This window comes from Malaya genurostris, chromosome 2, assembly GCF_030247185.1.
Source record: "Malaya genurostris strain Urasoe2022 chromosome 2, Malgen_1.1, whole genome shotgun sequence".
In the NCBI taxonomy this organism is placed as follows: Eukaryota; Metazoa; Arthropoda; class Insecta; order Diptera; family Culicidae; genus Malaya; species Malaya genurostris.
Genome location: NC_080571.1, coordinates 28,420,529 through 28,438,197, shown reverse-complemented (window position 1 = coordinate 28,438,197; position 17,669 = coordinate 28,420,529). Strand labels below are relative to the sequence as shown.

Below are 17,669 nucleotides of genomic sequence, written 5' to 3'. Positions count from 1 at the left end.
GGAGCATAAGTGCCCTGTGGCTCAGCAACCCCGGGGGGGGGACGGCCCAACCACAGGTGAATATCTCCGCTTCGGATAATCGAGTTCAACGGGCTTGAGCCCTAGGCAGTTTCACGTACTTTTTGACTCTCTATTCAGAGTGCTTTTCAACTTTCCCTCACGGTACTTGTTCGCTATCGGTCTCGTGGTGATATTTAGCTTTAGAAGGAGTTTACCTCCCACTTTGTGCTGCACTATCAAGCAACACGACTCCATGGAAAAATTTTCTACCATCAGCGCCGTTCTACGGGCCTATCACCCTCTATGGGAGTAAAAGCCACATTCTAGTTGAACTTGAACCAGGTTCCGCTGGTTATGGTAGATAACAAAATTTCCAGTACACGGAATCAATTTTGTTATCTACTGGCCGAATTTTAAGAAAACTTAATTTTTGAGTTGTTTGTGGTTATCGCACACTGTTCAAAATATTATCCTGAATTCCTGATCATATTTTTGATGAAATGGTGAAAGAATTATGTTGCTACCATTAATACAAGTCGAGATATTCGCGATTAAGTTCTGCCCATTCTTCCATATGGCTAATTTTGAAAAGGCGCCCCATAGTAAAGTAAGTCGTATTCACGACAAAATTCATCGACGTAAGAAACGTGATCACAAGGAGAGAGTGCTTACAGAGGCAGAAAACTCTTTTGCTAGGAACGACGCTCGGAGGTTCCAGAAAACTGTCATCAGCATGAGAAGAATCCGTACCGGTTATGATTACCGACCAAGACGGAAATCTGTAAATGGTACATACATGTGGACATTAGAAGGTTTATAAAACACGGCAGACTACAGTGGACTGAACATGTAGCAAGAATGCCGAAAGAGAGAATGGCTTACGTGATGCTCAGCAGAGTAGCTGGGAGAGTTTTTGTGCATCATTTTGCTATTCGAACTTGATTCAAAACCTAATAGTGGCTATCAAACGAAAGCTAAGGAGTGTATCGAAAATAAGCTATCCACATACATTTGTGTTGTACGCATGTATCTGTGATGGTTTTTATTGCTCAGATTACAGCATGCTGTGCGTTTGGCTGTCAGCTTTCGTTTGTTTACTTGTTTGTGCGGTTGAAATTCTGCGTTTTCAAAATGTCGCGTATTAAGAAGGCAGTGAAAATTGAAGTTTCGGACACATGGCGCAGTGAGAAGGGTATTACTAATCGAAAATTGGCGAAGCGGTTTGGAATTCATCATGTCAGTGTTAAAACCATCATTAATAAGTTTGGGGAACACTATTCTTTGGATGAGCTACCAGGAAGAGGCAGAAAATCCGGTTCTTCCAACCCGAAACTGGACCAGAAAGTGGTATCTCTAATCATGATGTGATTTGGCCAAAAAAAGCAGGAACGAGTGTTGGAATGATCCAGCGTGTCAAGAGGCGAAATCACCTGAAGACCTACAAGAAGCAGAAAATCTCGAAAAAAAAAGTGTAGAACAGAAGAAGTGAACTGTAACAAGGGCCCGGGAATTGTATTCGCGTCTTTTGCAGTGTCCGGATGCATGCGTTTTGTTGAACGATGAGACTTATGTAAAGGAGGACTCAAAAACCCTTCCAGGTCTACAATACTCTACCGTCGTCGTTGGGGAGGATGTGAGTGATGCGGACAGGTCAATTCAAGTGGAGAAATTCGATCCAAAGGTACTGGTATGGCAAGCAATATGTTCCTGTGGTTTGCAGTCAACCATTTTTTACACTACCGGAACAATAAATACAAAAATCTATCGATCTGACTATCTCCAGAAGAGATTGCTGTCTTTATATAAGAAGCTTAGTACACTTTCACTGTTTTGGCCGGATTTAGCGTCGGCTCACTATGCCAAAACCACTCTCAATTGGCTTGCGGAAAATGCTATAAATTTCGTTGAGAAAAATATCAATCCACCAAATTGCCTTCGGCTTCGACCCATCGAACGTTACAGGGCAATCGTGAAGAGGATCTTCAAGAGGACTGGTAAGGCAGCTGGGAACATGCAGAAGTTAAAAAAAAAAATTGGTCTCAAGCGTCCAAAAAATTCGATGCAACACTTGTCCGGAACTTGATGAAGAGTGTTCGAAAATTTGTGAAGGAATAACATAAATTTCATTCGGTTTTCATTATGCTCAAGTTTAACCTCGTACAATAAAGGATCAATTTTTAGTTTGAATAAAATATCGTTTTGTATCATAATTTGAAAGAAAAATTTGTGGGTAGCTTATTTTCGATACACTCATTCAGTTTGTTAAAATCAATTCAGCTGTCTTCGAGAAAATTGTGCGGAAAGAAACATCTTTGAAAAAGTACACAAACAGACATTTTCCGATCTCGTCGAGTTGAAACGAATGGTTTATAACGCTAGACGTCTCCGGAGCTCCGATCAAAACACGGTTTCTCCAGCAATTCTATTACCTTTCTAATAGAGATAGGCAAAACAGTAAAAAATAAGGGCTAGCATAAGTTACAAGATACAAAAGCGTAAAACGAAAAGGACATGAAAAATACAAATAAAACGAGTCCGGCAAAGAGAGAAAATGAGAAATGAGAATGAGAAACGCAAAATAAACTGGATAGATTAAACAAAGGCGAATGGGTAATGTCAGTGACATAACTGGATGACGTGAATACGATGGCGTAGGTGTTAGAGAGTGACGAATTGAATTCGAATTCCGATGATGCCGATGACGGATCCGTCATCTGTTCCCAGGTTGACCTGTTGTCCGATGTGGTTGGCGTAAATATAGTGTTCATAACCGATTATAATCTTGCAGCGAAGAAAACATTCATTCACTGGATTGTTTAAAGATACAATAGGCCTATGATACATGTGTTCAAGCGTAGTAGCTTGTGAAGAAACAGATATCATACACAACTGGATGTACTTGTTCATGAAATCAATGAATTTAATGTTATCTTGTTCTAAGGCATCTGCAATGAAATCCCCCCAACTGTCAGAGAGCAGAGAAAATAATTCGAAAATTTTTCATTCAGGATCTATCAGATTGTGAACTAAAATTGATCTAAAATTGATAAATTGATTATATTCACATCCGATTTGCATATTTCAACAGATAAGTAATTCTAATAGTTCTTTGGATAACATTGTGAAGCCAAAAACGTTGCTCAACGTTATCCACTTTTTGTTGTATTTTGCTCCAATGAATACTGCCAGCAGCTGGATAACGGAATCGCTCTTGTTTGAAGCAAAACTGGCTCTGCAAATGTCCCGCAGCAGAACTGCGTCCTGTGCGAATTGATTCAATACTATAGATATTTGTAACTATTGTAACTTCGTTTGTATCTCTTGTACAAATTGTCGGTCTCAACGGCTACAAAATAAAAACAGACAGAATTTTGATGTCGATTATTTCATATCGGATTTGCATATTTCACTGGAAGAAACTATCAAAATTCTGTACGGGATTAATTGCTAGCGTTAAAAAGGGCAGATTGTGGAATTCTCTACGACATTAAACACAGTTCGGAGCATTTTTCTCGAACACGAAGCAGTCAAATGCTGGCTTTATTCGCACTCGAACTTCGCACAGCAAAAATTCTTTACATAACATTTGGAGCCACTAGAAGGTGCTGATTTTGCATGATTTTCGCCATCATTGTCCACTTTTCGTTGTATTTTGCACCAATGCAAACGAACAGCAGCAGGATGACGCAATCGATTTTCTCCGAAGGGAAACTGGCTCTGTGAACGTCCCGCAATTGATTCAACAGTGAACTGAGATCTTGATACTGGAACTGGAACTGACCGCCGAACCTGATCCAACCGGAATGGTGCATTTGCTTTACTTTCCGCTCAGTGAACTGCGCAGACTAGAATTAACGAGATATGTCAAGTGTTACCCTTTTTTACCTCTGGGTAGGTACGAGAACGGCATGTCATACAACTGGAAATGTTATCATAAATTGATGATCATATTTCCGTTGGCATGTAACAAAAATTATGTTGATACGTTAGATACAACAAGAGATATTCACGATCAAAAACTTATCACTCTCTCAGAGGGTAAATTTGGAATGGCACCCCATAGTAAAGTAGACAAAAAGACAAAAGATCTACATAAAGGGTGATGTTTTTGCTGATATCTTCTTGGCAACACTGTTTTTATAAGATCGCGCGTGAATCGTGTCTTATGTTATTGTCAAATTTGTTCAGTTTTGTCTATAATTTAATCATGAATCGACTTACAACCTCCAACATTTGGTGAATGAGCACTGGCAATGTTGGACTTTTTTGATCAAAAAATTGTATTCAGCAACGAAGCTCATTTCTGGATAAATGGTTACGTCTACAAGCAAAATAGCCGAATCTGAAGTGAAGACCAGCCAGAAACATTGCAAGAGCTACCAATAACGAGCCCTAACGTGTTATGATTAACGATTTTTTTGCCCAAAATGGAAGAATTGACCCATGACAGACATGTGGTTTAAACAAGACGGTGCCACATCTCACACGGCACGCGAAACAATGACCAAATTGAGAGCCACCTTCGGTGAACAGTTTATCACACGTTTTGGGCCCGTCAATTGTCTGGCTAGATTGTGTGATTTAACGCCTTCGGACTATTTCTTGTGGGGCCAGGTTAAGACTGATGTCTCCAAAGATTTGAGAGTTTGCCAAAATTGGACATTGCGCATGGGCCATCTAAAGCGGACCCGCTGCCCACATTTGCATGAAATCAACCTCAAACATTTAATTATATTGATCGTTCTATCGATTCTAATAAAGATTTAATAAATTTTCTTTATTTTTTGTGTTTGATTTTTGAAAATCAAGTCCTATACCTTTTAAAAAATTACCCTTGTAAATAATTGATACAAAATCGAGTGAGTTGTAAGTTTTTAAAACCTAATCTCATTTATAGTGTATTTACCCTTGAATTTGCATATTAAATAATTGATAGAATTCGCAGCTCAAATGGCTGTCACTTCTGGTGTCGGCGAGATATAATGGTATGAGTGACGTAAACGACCAATCTCATTACCGCTCAATTTGATCGGATACAGATGAATCGATTTCAATAGTTTTTGGTTCGTTCGAAACTAATATTGAGTTGTGAATCAAGTTCGAAAATCACATGACCGACAGTTTCAAGTTCCGGAGATATGATCGTATAAGTGACGTAACCGACAAATCAATGTTTTTTTTCTCTCCACACTATTATTCCGGAACACGATGATCCAGTTCAAACACCAATGATCCAGTTCAAATGTATTATTGCTGATACATTTGGTTTTGGGGAACGTTACCAAATATGTTAGTTTACCAATATCTTTTAGGCAGCTCAATGGCAGAGCGTTTCCACTAAGTGAAGAAGTTACCCAGAAGTTTTCATCTTTGAGTGTTAATACAAAATCAACTCAAATGATCATTTCTTGCTTGTAATATTTGCACTTTTATCGAATAAAAACCGTCTAACTAACTCATTTTTTTTACTATTTTCCCTTATTACAGGTACTGCCTGGTTCACCGGCATCGCCAGTGGCGCTCAAGACTGCGGAATCACGCAAGCGTAAGCCGTCAGTCGAACCGATCGTCGATGGAGGTGGTGGTGGTGCTCCGCGAGCAGCTAAAATTGGTCGCATTTCTGAGGTGAAGGAGAATGTAAAAGATGCGGTTGCGATTGTGCCGGTGGTGGTTCTGGAGGACGACGAAGAAAGTAACAGTGCCGATTTGGTGGACGTTCGTAAAGAAGATCAGAAGTTGGTCGTGGTGAAAGTGGTGAATACTCCAAAGACTCCCATACGCGATGAGGTTGCCGATAGCGAGGGGGGTGATGGCGGTGAAAGGGGCGAATCGGGGAAGAAAAATAAGAAGATAATGATTAAGCTACCGATGAGCAAGAAAAAGGGTAAAAAGGAAGATGCTCCGGAAGAAGGTTCGGCTAAGAAAAAGATTGCTAAAGAAAAGAAGAAAAACAAGAAGGAGGCCAAGGCTAAAAAGGAACCCGGGGAAAAGTTAGTCGAGCCAGAAGATCCGGTTGTGATTGACGATTCTGCTTTGTCCGATGGTGAGAAAGTGCAGGAAAATGTCGAGGGAAAAGTGCAAGAGTCAAAGTCAACTAAAAAAGATACAGCCAAGCTTGTTCAGAAGAAAAACGACAAGAAAGCAGAATCGAAAGAATCTGATGCCGGTTCTAATGCTGAAAAGAAACAAAAAGAATCAGAAGTTCCGGAAGAACCTTTTAAAGTAGAAAAGCCAAACGATAAAGCAGTTCCAGCGGTAGTCGTAATTGATGATGACGATGATCAGAAAAATGAATCTAAAACGGTTGAGCATCTTTCGGGCGAATCAGACGCAGTAACCCCTCGTCGTTCCAGATTATCACGGGTGACATCTCAAAAGACGGAGGAGGAAAAAGCCCAAAAGTTGAAAACTCCTTCGTCGCAGAAAAAGTCTAAAAAAGCGGAAGAATCCAGCACGCCAAAAGCCACAAACGAAGTAACAGTGCAGAAGCCGGAGAAAATCGTGAAATCATCGAATTCTGCAAAGAAAGCTTCTTCCGCTAAGAAGACTGAAGCACCGAACAAGGAAAAGGAACCGATGAAAGAAACAGGAGAAGACAAAAAACCGGCCAAGGGTGCACTGGCTAAATTCTTCGCGAAAGCTCAGTCGGGTCCGGAGGTTAAACTCAGCGACGACATCGTACCACTCGAGTCGAAACCCTGCAAATTGAGTGAACCCGAACCGGAGCAGGAACCGGAGAAAACTCCGGAAAAACAGCAAGCGTCAGCCGATTCGGACCAACAGTCGAACCCGAACAACAGCACCATTGCCAGCATTTGTTTGGACGATTCGTCCGATGGTGGCAACACGGCCGATGACGAAGAGAATGCCTACATGTTGTGTACGCCGAATTCGAAGGAACGCTCGCAGCTGACGGCCGAGGAGAAGTTGGATCTGCAGAAGAAGTTGACTCCGAAACAGTTGGCACGCCGTAGGGAAGCCGAACGGAGACAAGCTCTGAAGCAACAGGAGCTAGACGAACGCAAGCGGAAGAAACAGGAGGAGAAGGATGCCAAACAGCGGGAACGGGAGGAGCAGGAAAAGTTGAAGAAAAAAGAGCGAGAGGAGAAGGAGGAACAGAAGCGTAAGGAACGAGAGGAAAAGGAAGAACAGAAGCGCAAGGAGAAGGAAGAAAAAGAAGAACAAAAGCGCAAGGAAAAGGATGAGAAAGAGAAGAAGCGTCTGGCCGAGTTGGAAGCAAAGAACGAAGAGAAACGCAAGAAAGAGGAACAGAAGGAGGAAGAGCGTCGGAAGAAGGAAGAAGAAAAGGAGGCCGAAGAGAAGAGAAAGCAGAAGGTGGCCCAAGCTTTTCAGAGTTTCTTTGTCAAAAAGAACAATAACAACTCCAAAGAAGGCAAACAATCGGAGGATGAGAATTCCATGGATCAGCAGCAGCTTGGAGACGGTGGTGATGCTCCGAAGCGTACATTTATGCCTTTCTGCGTCAAAGGGGACATGCGGCTGGCTCCGTTATGCAGGACATCCCTGGGTGACGAACGGAAGAAACGTTTGGACGAGCTGTTGAAGAAATCCAACGATGAAAATGGCAACGATGCCGATCGGGTCGGTCGGAAACAGCTTTACCTGGCACAGCTGAAACGCGTCGATTACTCGGTTGGCAAGTGTGACCGAACCTGGGTGGCACAGGAGGATGATACCGAAGAGGACGACGTGATTTATATTGGTAAGCAATGGGCGGTGGTCCGAATCTTAATTTGAAGAGGACGGGAGAAATGTCTTTCCGTCAAATGATCGAGTTTTGTGATGTGTCTGGAGATTAGTACACTGTTTTGGTATGAGTTCCGTGGCCGTTCTGAATTTGAGGATTGCACAAGAAATAATTAACTCCAACTTTTATCCCCTTCAACTGATTTTTCCTGAAAATCTTATTGAAGTGAATTCTAAATTAGCCGAATTTAAAATGTGGCACAAAAATAAGTTTTTCTTGAAATTTTTTTTCGAGTTGAACAAAACCAAAAAACATAATTCTTTCTCTATGTGCAGTCGGAAATGTGATCAGCAATTTATGATTCAATTTTCAGCAGTGTGAGATAACCATAAATTACCCAAATTGACGTATTGTCTTTAGTCGTTAGGACAGAGCCATCTTGAGCTAGTTTGATATAAAATTGACAATTAGATTCTTTCTTGATAATTGATTCTATTCAATTTTGATCCCTTTCCACAAATTTTTAAATTGTTAAGTTTTTGAATAACGTCCTTTAACTAGAAGTCAATTATGATGAATTCAAAGTTACTTGAGAGTTCAATTTTAGATACAAACAACCTAAACCTGAACAAATGAAACGATGATGATAATAATTTTCGAGAAACGTACAAACTTATTAATTTTATAAACAGTTAATCGATCCAAGGGAAGATTTTATACATTTTAACGAAAAATGTTGTACCAGTAAACTTAGTAATAGTGTAATTTTATGGATCCTTCTTCAAAATCGTCGATAATCTTCGAAAAGTGTCGGAAAATAATATGGCAACAATACGAGGAAGAAAGCATGTGATACAGTCCGCATAAAATATTTAGTTACATTGATTTTCGCTTTGGCATATTTGGAATATACGGAATGCAGACGCTTATTGTTTTGAAACAAATAATAATTGAACTGAAACTGGCGGTCACCCAAATTCTACAAGGGTTCCTATTCAAAGGATACGTGTTTAACCGAAGGTTAGCTTACCTTGAGTTTATCTTTGATACTATATGATATTGCATCTAATTGTTCTGTATATGTGAGCCTGTGGAACTCTTTTATGACAGTTCGGCTGAAAAGTTCGTATCGTTAATTAGAAACACACATTTTTTTGCCAAAATTCGTTTTTATTATTCAACATAATTGCCATCAGAGGCGATACAGCGATTATAGCGATCTTCCAACTTTTCGATACCATTTTTGTAGTATGATTTGTCCTTTGCCTCAAAATAGGCCTCAGTTTCAGCGATTACCTCTTCATTGCTTCTAACTTTTTTACCAGCGAGCATTCTCTTGAGGTCTGAGAACAGGAAAAAGTCACTGGGGGCCAAATCTGGAGAATACGGTGGATGAGGGAGCAATTCGAAGCCCAATTCGTTCAATTTCAGCATGATTTTCATCGACTTGTGACACGGTGCATTGTCTTGATGAAGCAAAACATTTTTCTTCTTCAAATGAGGCCGTTTTTTTTAATTTCGTCCTTCAAACGCTCTAATAACGCTATATAATAGTCACTGTTGATGGTTTTTCCCTTTTCAAGGTAGTCGATGAAAATTATACCATGCGAATCCCAAAATACAGACGCCATAACCTTACCGGCCGATTGTTGAGTCTTTTCACGCTTTGGGTTCGGTTCATCGCGTGCAGTCCACTCAGCTGACTGTCGATTGGACTCCGGAGTGAAGTGATGGAGCCATGTTTCGTCCATTGTTATATATCGACGAAAAAAATCGGTTTTATTTCGATATAACAGCTCCAAACACTGCTCAGAATCATCAATTCGTTGTTGTTTTTGATCGATTGTGAGCTCACGCGGCACCCATTTTGCACAAAGCTTTCTCATATCCAAATATTCGTGAATGATATGTTCAACACGTTTCTTTGATATCTTTAGGGTGTCAGCTATCTCGATCAACTTCACTTTACGGTCATTGAAAATCATTTTGTGGATTTTTTTTACGATTTCATCGGTAACAGCCTCTTTTGGACGTCCACTGCGTTCATCGTCTTCGGTGCTCATATGACCAGTACGAAATTTTGCAAACCACTTACGAATTGTTGCTTCGCCCGGTGCAGAGTCTGGATAACACTCATCAAGCCATTTTTTGGTATCGGCGGCACTTTTTTTCATCAAAAAGTAGTGTTTCATCAACACACGAAATTCCTTTTTTCCATTTTTTTCACAATAACAAAAGTAGCTTCACTCAAAATGCAATATCTCACAAACTAATAATCAGACAGCTGTCAAATTTATACACGTATCTTTTGAAGGTTGGTACTAACTGAAAATGGTATGGATTTAATTCTAGTGGCGCTCTCTCATAGAAACAATACGAACTTTTCAGCCGATCTGTTACTATTAATGAACACACCGCACACATCCAAAAGCGACTATTCAATGAGCGAATGGATGTGACTTTCATCCACTCACTATTCAAACACCTTCACCGGCCTACGAGGTATGCTTGCTCGCAGCATGGGGTTAACTAAAGCAGAAATGTATTCGGGCATATATTTATAGATTCCCTTTTGTGCTATAGTTCATGCTTCGCAAATCGGACTAGAGGATGACATCATTCACGCGCTGCTACTGTGATTGGCTCGTGAAAACATAGGTCAATTTTAACCACATTTTCAATGGTGTGCAATTGAAATACTTAAACGACGTTACCGCATAAGTTTAAGTTAAATGTTTGCGAATCGATTGGTTGTTGAATTTTATGAAACCATAAAAAAATGACTGAGTTATAAGCGTTAAAAATTATGACAGAAAAATGTTAATCGATTAGTTTTGCAAGTTTTAAATTGACACCCAGCCTCGTGTAGCGAAGAGTAAGACATTTGTAATGGCAAAATCGACCAAAAATTTGCTAAATGCATGGGATATTTCAAAAGAATCGGTAATCACGCTGAATCGGTTCTTCAATAGCTAGATGATAAATAAGATACTCAAGCGAACACGGTGTTGCGCAGACAGCAGGAAATTTCACCAACACATAATGCAAAAGCGACAATCCAGCGAGTGAACGAATATACAATCCAGTCATCAGCTCACTGGACGAGCTACTTGTTTCATTCACAGTCAAACATCAACTAGGCAAAGAAATATTGTGCAGCCTATATTTATAGATTTCTCTTCATACTACGCAGAACGATGCGGTGTTTTTTATGCATGACGCAAAGCCTCCTATGCCGAACAAGAAATTGACGTCATTTTGTACAACTGGGATTGGTGGATGAAAACATAGGTCGATTCTAACCATTTATTGAAATATTGAAACGACGTTGCCATACATATTTAAGTTAACGTTCAACGTTTTGAAACTTTTAATTGACACCCGGCCCCGTATAGCGAAGAGTAAGGCATTTTTAATGCCAAAACAACGCGTATTGTTGGTTACGTCATTTTTGCGATTATATCATCGGAAATTGAAGTATCGGCCTTATGATTTTCGAACTTGATCGAAATCCAATAGTAGGTTTGAAGCGAACGTAAAATTGTTTGAAAATTTTGTTTAAGTTGTTGAAATCGGTTCAGCCATCTCCGAGAAAATTTAGCGTAAAATATTTTTTGTTGAAAGGTGCACTCACATAAATTTTCCGATTTCGTCGGGCTGAGTTGAGCTCGGTTTCACCAGCAATTTATTATTATTTTTCTGTAGAGAAAGGTAAAACTGATGAGAGTAACAGCGAAATAAAAATTTTGCGAAATAGTTATCTCTGAGATTGGACTTGAACACGTAACTACTCCTATTCCAGGAAATAGTTTTGCCAATTAAGCCACCCTGCATGTGAAACACACAACGAAGCAGCTTAATTATAATTAACTAGCTGACCCGTCGAACTTCGTCTCGCCAGAAATTATTGTTTTGAATTTATGTTTTCAGATAGCAAATTGTCAAACGTCTTATGCTGTTATATATTCATCAAAATATATTGTGAATATGTTAAAAGCTTTTGTTACGCAAAAAATGAGTGAATGCACCGATCGCCATATCATCTTTTGAGTCAGTGCATCAAACAGCGATGGTTTCTCAAACTAATGATTTCGACATAAGAGATAAAAAGTGAAGCAAACATAACTAAGATGACTACTTTAAATTGATTCCGCAAATTTACAAAACCTGCCCTCGCGACTTGTAGTTCGTCACTTCTCGCTAGTCAGGTGATATTATTTAGTCGTGTTTGATGAATGTTCGTTGCGTTACAATCACAGGAACAATATTCGATTAACAATTTAGCGATAAACATTTTTTTTATTTTATTACGCGACGAACGACCTAAATTAGGTTATAGCCGGGTATAAATAAACGATCCAAAAAATATAGTTTATTTATGACTTCTAGTAAGTCAGTAATTATTTACTAAATTTCTGACATATCAGCGACTCGGATGATTCGCATCGCTAAGTTGGACTATTCTGGTAGAAGGTAAAAGATTAGATGCAAGAAACCTTTTGCTCCTTGAGTACTATGGCTCTACATTTTCATATTCTTTCTCATTCCTCTCACGATCGCTAGTTAGTTTGATATTGTAAAAAAAGAAAGATAAAATGAGTAATTCTGGGACATTCGAAAATTCAAGTTACCATTCTATTAAATACTAGCTGACCCGTCGAACTTCGTCTCGCCTGAAATTTTTTTTTCAAATTTATGTTTTCGGACAGCAGAGTTGTCAAACGTTAATGTTTCTTTCCATTATTTTACTGATTACTTGGCTTACAATAAACGAATTACGACAAATTCATATCCAACACATTAACTTCGTCCCCAAGAAGAAATATCATCAAGAATTATTGTGGAACTATTTGTTACGCAAAAACTAAACAAATGCACCGATTGTCATCTCAACCTTCGAGTCAGTGTATTGAACAGGGATTGTAGATCTATCTAAAACTAAAGGTTTGACATATGGGATGATGGATTGGATTGAATCATATCCGACTGGTCGTAGTACGACCGTGAAAATTGGCTACTGCGTTACTCCATCATTTATCGTGAGCTCTGGCATTCCTCAGGGAAGCCATCTAGGACTATTCATATTTTTGCTATATCTAAATGATCTGAATTTCGCATTGCAATGTATGAAGCTATCATTCGTCGACGATTTCAAGCTGTTTCATCTCATCAAAGATCTGTGACTCAAATTTCTTGCAGTCACAGTTGGATGTAATTTCTAACTGGTGCAACGTCAACAGAATGGTTATAAATGTCTCTAAAAGCTCCGTTATCTCCTTCTCTCGTAAACGAACCGCGACCACTATTTCGCAAGCTGTACTAAAACGGGAGACATCAATTAAGGATCTAGGAGTGTTATTGGATTCAAGACTTAGTTTCAAAGATCACATAGAATATACCCTCGCTAAGGCATTAAAGATGCTAGGTTTCATCTTTCGCATCTCAAAAAATTTCAATAACATATACTGCCTGAAATCGTTATGTTGTGCTCTACTTCGCTCTCGATTTGCTAACTGTCCGCCGTGATACACTGAAAGCTGTTTTTGTCGCGGACCTCATCCAATCTCGAATTGATTGTTCAGATCTCCTACAACAGCTAAGTTTTGACATTCATCAGTGTAATTTGCGGTTTAATCCCTTTCTCAGAATTCCTCGTGCTAGAACTAACTATGGCTTTAATGAACCGTTTTCGAGTATGTTTCGCGTATTCAATACTTGCTCTGATGAATTTGATTTCAATTTATCTCGTAACTCCATTAAAACCCGTTTTCTTCGAATCTTTTCCCGCTAGTTTTATTAAGATAATTAGACGATATCAATAGTTGTTAGTTAGCTTTGTAGTTTAAATAAGGCTAATCTAAGATTTCGTTATGTATCATGTGGACAAATGTTATCTGTTGATACAAAAGATGAGAAGGTTTTATGCCTGCTGGAAAAGGAGAATAAAATTCTCAGCTCTAGCGGGCTTTTCTCTTGCTCCTAAATAAACAAATAAACAAATAAACAAATGGATGGAAAAGAGATGACCAAGATAAATACTTTAAATTGATCCCACAAATTTCCAAAAGAAGCCCTCGGGGATTGTTGTTTATCATTGAAAATTAAGACTTATTTGTGCTGAAGACGTTTAAAATTTAATAGCAAATCCTTAGGGATTATCGAAAGTAATAAACTAATTTTGGACGGTTATCCATAACCTACTTCACCGCTTATGATATTACTTAGTCGTGTTTGATGAATGTTCGTAGCAGGATAATGACAGGATCAATTTTCGATTAACGAATTAGCGATAAAATGAAAAATACTTGGACATTCGAAAGTTCAAATTACCCTTTTATTAAATATTGTGTCCATTAACTTTGACATGAACGCTATATTCGTTCAAGAATTGTATCAAAAGGCCTCTCATTCGTCGAGCCACCACATCGGTTTGCTTAGTATTCAGTCCTGAGAATCAATATTCTGTTCTAGCGGAGTGAACATGAGGAGTGATTATACCAGTATTCTTCTTATCATTAAAGCCAATGTATAAAACAGCAGATCTAACAACCAATGGTTCTTACATGCCACGAATTCTCCTTCAGATATGATATTCACGATTCGCATATGGTAATTCGTCAAGTAATCCAAAGTTCGGAAAATGAAATGATTTGGCTTAAGCAGCTTACAAATGTCATGAATACCATCCGTTTTGAAGTAAACCACTCTTGAAAACTCACTCGAATCGGCTGAACAAACGTCAGCATGCTAAATGCAAGGAAAATATTTTCATCTGAACTCATTATTTCAACAGCAGAATCCTATCATTGATACGTAAACAAATCGTTACATAATTTTATTTGTTCAACTCACGCCCACGATGGCCAACATAATTCATCTAACTACATCTACTGGTAAATGACATTAGAACTTGTGCTTCTGTTTACGGTATAGCTAAAACAGTCATTTGGCAAGTAATGATTTTGATACCCTATTAAGCACGTGTTTCCAAATGACGAATCAATCATGCATGTAAAATCTCCACCCAAATCTACTCGTTGCGCGCCAAACGATTTTCCAACGATCTAGTATTCTTTTCTTCAACAGCGAAATACTGAGCATTTTGTTGGGCGCCAAACATCAATCAATCTAGCAAGCATAGAGGACTTTTTCAATGGAAAATTCCATTGTCCATACAAAATAACTTTATTGGGTTTTCCCACTTTTCCGGTAAGTTTTCCTAATTTTTTTGATGTACGAACACGGTGGGGGTAAAAACTGATCAAACAAAAATAAATCATCTCAATCCGTCCATCCGTTCTTACGTGATGCGATTACAAAGAATGTGTATAATTCTATAGCTCAGTACTGGGACTGCGGTTTTCGCGAGAGTGAAAAAAACAACTTAGCGTCCGTTCTTCGCAACGGTTAACTTTATTCTGTCTTATTCATTACAGCAATGTTGCCAGGAAAAATTAGAAGTAATTCAAGCAAGAAAATTCATAGATAAAAATTATATCAAGAAACTGCGTTACACAACATGTACACTCTAAGCATCAATTCATTCACCCCCCGTTGAGACTTGTAGCTCAACAGATGGTAGCAGTGCAATTTTAGTTACGGCTCGTTTGAATTCACCAGCAGTGGTCCGAACAGTAATCACTCGAACGACCGTATCCTCTCCAGGATGTAATTTCACAATTCTTCCTAGCCGCCACTTCTGCGGGGGTAAGTTTTCGTCGACCAACAGCACTAGTGCTCCAACCTTGAACTCCTTTACTGTACCGTGCCATTTCTGACGAGTCTGCAATTGATGTAAATACTCCCTTGACCACCTAGTCCAGAAATGCTGCTGCATTCGTTGAATATGCTCCCATCGTCTTAATCGATTGATCTTCTCGGACGTATAGGAAGGTTCTGGTATAGCAACCGCTGATCTCCCAATCAAAAAATGTGATGGTGTGAGAATACCGAAATCATTCGGATCCTCCGACATCGCGCAAAGGGGACGTGAGTTCAAAACCGCTTCAGTTTGAGTAAGGAAAGTATTCATTTCTTCTGTAGTCATTCGTGTTTCTCCAACAATCCGTTTCATGTGATACTTCAGCGATTTTACACCTGCCTCCCAGATCCCACCAAAGTGAGGGCTTCTGGGAGGAATGAAATGCCAAGTGATTCCCTTCACAGCACAAAATTCATCCATCCTCTCTATATGGTGCTGGTCCTTAAACAAATTGTTCAACGCAGCAAGCTGGTGATTTGCTCCAATAAAACACGTTGCATTGTCGGAATATACATCAGAAGGAATACCACGTCGGCTTGCGAAACGTTGAAGTGCAGCGATGAAATTATCGGATGTCAGGTTTGAAACTAATTCAAAATGAATAGCCTTTACCGCCATGCAGACAAAGACGACTACGTAAGCTTTAAATGATTTCGTACTTCGCATTTCAGGTTTCAACAGAAACGGCCCAGCATAATCGATCCCAACCTTAGAAAACACCGCTGAAGGATTCACACGAGACGCCGGAAGGTTACCCATAAACTGGGTGCCGATAATGGGTTGGTGCTTGGCACACTTTAGACATCTGGAAATAATTCTCCTGATAGCTGATTCAGCTCGCAGTGGCCAGTAACGTTCGCGTACGATCGCTAACAAGCCTCCTTGACCAACGTGGTAGTGCTCTTCATGAAGTCGTCGAATCAATGTCTCCGTGACATGGTGTCGCTCCGGAAGTAGTATTTGATGCCTTCCATCATATGGAATCGCTGAATACTTCAATCGTCCACCTACGCGTATTAGTCCATCTTCTCCAATAAACGGTGCCAGATTCAATAGACAATGGCGCCTTGTTGAACTTACTCGTAGTTCCCTTAACAAATCGTTGAACACTTCTCCTTGAACTATCACGAATATTGCCCTTTCAGCGTTAGTCATCTCTAAAGCATTAATAACACTAATGTTACGCTTTTTACGAATGACAAGGTCAATGAACCTTAGTACGTATACCCAAGCTCTCTGCAATTTACGGTAATGGCTTAATCGGTTTAAGATTATCGAACTGACCTTTATGACTGTTAGCGTTTTGACTGGTTTCATTTCTGGTAAATCTCTTATAATTTCAGATTCATCTGCTCTTGGTATCGGTTGTTGTAACTTCGGTGAACCATTCCACCACAGCTCGTTGTTGAATAAATCCTCAGGGAAAGCACCTCTTGAAATCACATCAGCAGGATTGAAAGCCGATTGGACGTACTGCCATTGAAACGCATTAGTCATTTCAACCACTGCTGCTACTCGATTTGAAACAAACTGATTCATCGTCGAAGGTGGTTTTTTCAACCAACACAAAACGATGGAACTGTCACACCATAATTTCACATCATCAAATTTGATATTCAACGTTGAAATAGTTTTTGTCACAAGTTCTGCTAGGAGTTTGACACCACATAATTCAAGTCGAGGAATTGTAATCGGTTTTATGGGAGCGACGCGAGATTTACTTGCGAGTAAGTTTATACTAATCGATCCGTCAATTGCGATACACCTGATGTACACTACCGCACCATAGGCCCGCTTAGAAGCGTCTGAAAAGCCATGCAATTCAATCCGTTTTGTTTCACTCAGGACCACGCATCTTGGTTTACGTATTTCGTTGACGATCGGCAGCTGACAACGGAATCTAGTCCACTCCTGCAAAACTTCTTCCGGTAGCTCATCGTCCCAATCCAAACTAAGACGCCAGATATCCTGCATAATTAACTTGGCTGCTGTGATAATCGGTCCAAGAAAACCAAGAGGATCGAATAGACGACCGATGTCAGATAGTACCTTGCGTTTAGTAGTTGAAATTTCTTCGTTAACTGGTTGAACAAAAAACGTGAAGAAATCATCACGGGGATTCCAAATCAAGCCAAGTGTTCGTATAGTGTTATTTATTCCTGTGTGTTCAAAACTTACGAACGTCTCTTGCAACTCCGT

General features: G+C 39.5%; 1 protein-coding gene and 1 non-coding gene across 2 annotated transcripts in view; one reads left to right on the top strand and one right to left on the bottom strand.

The window, feature by feature from the left end:
• The window catches only part of LOC131433508 (large subunit ribosomal RNA), a 4,187-nt gene extending 3,677 nt beyond the window's left edge, over window positions 1-510 (bottom strand). Inside the window, exon 1 of the ribosomal RNA XR_009230273.1 lies at window positions 1-510. This exon is cut by the window's left edge and continues 3,677 nt beyond it. This is a non-coding gene — a ribosomal RNA (large subunit ribosomal RNA).
• LOC131430351 (chromatin assembly factor 1 subunit A) overlaps window positions 1-17,669 on the top strand; it is a 53,196-nt gene that overhangs the window by 24,895 nt on the left and 10,632 nt on the right. Inside the window, exon 2 of the mRNA XM_058595255.1 lies at window positions 5,488-7,723. Within this exon, the coding sequence (XP_058451238.1) occupies window positions 5,488-7,723 (2,236 nt within the window). The remainder of the gene's footprint in view (window positions 1-5,487; window positions 7,724-17,669) is intronic.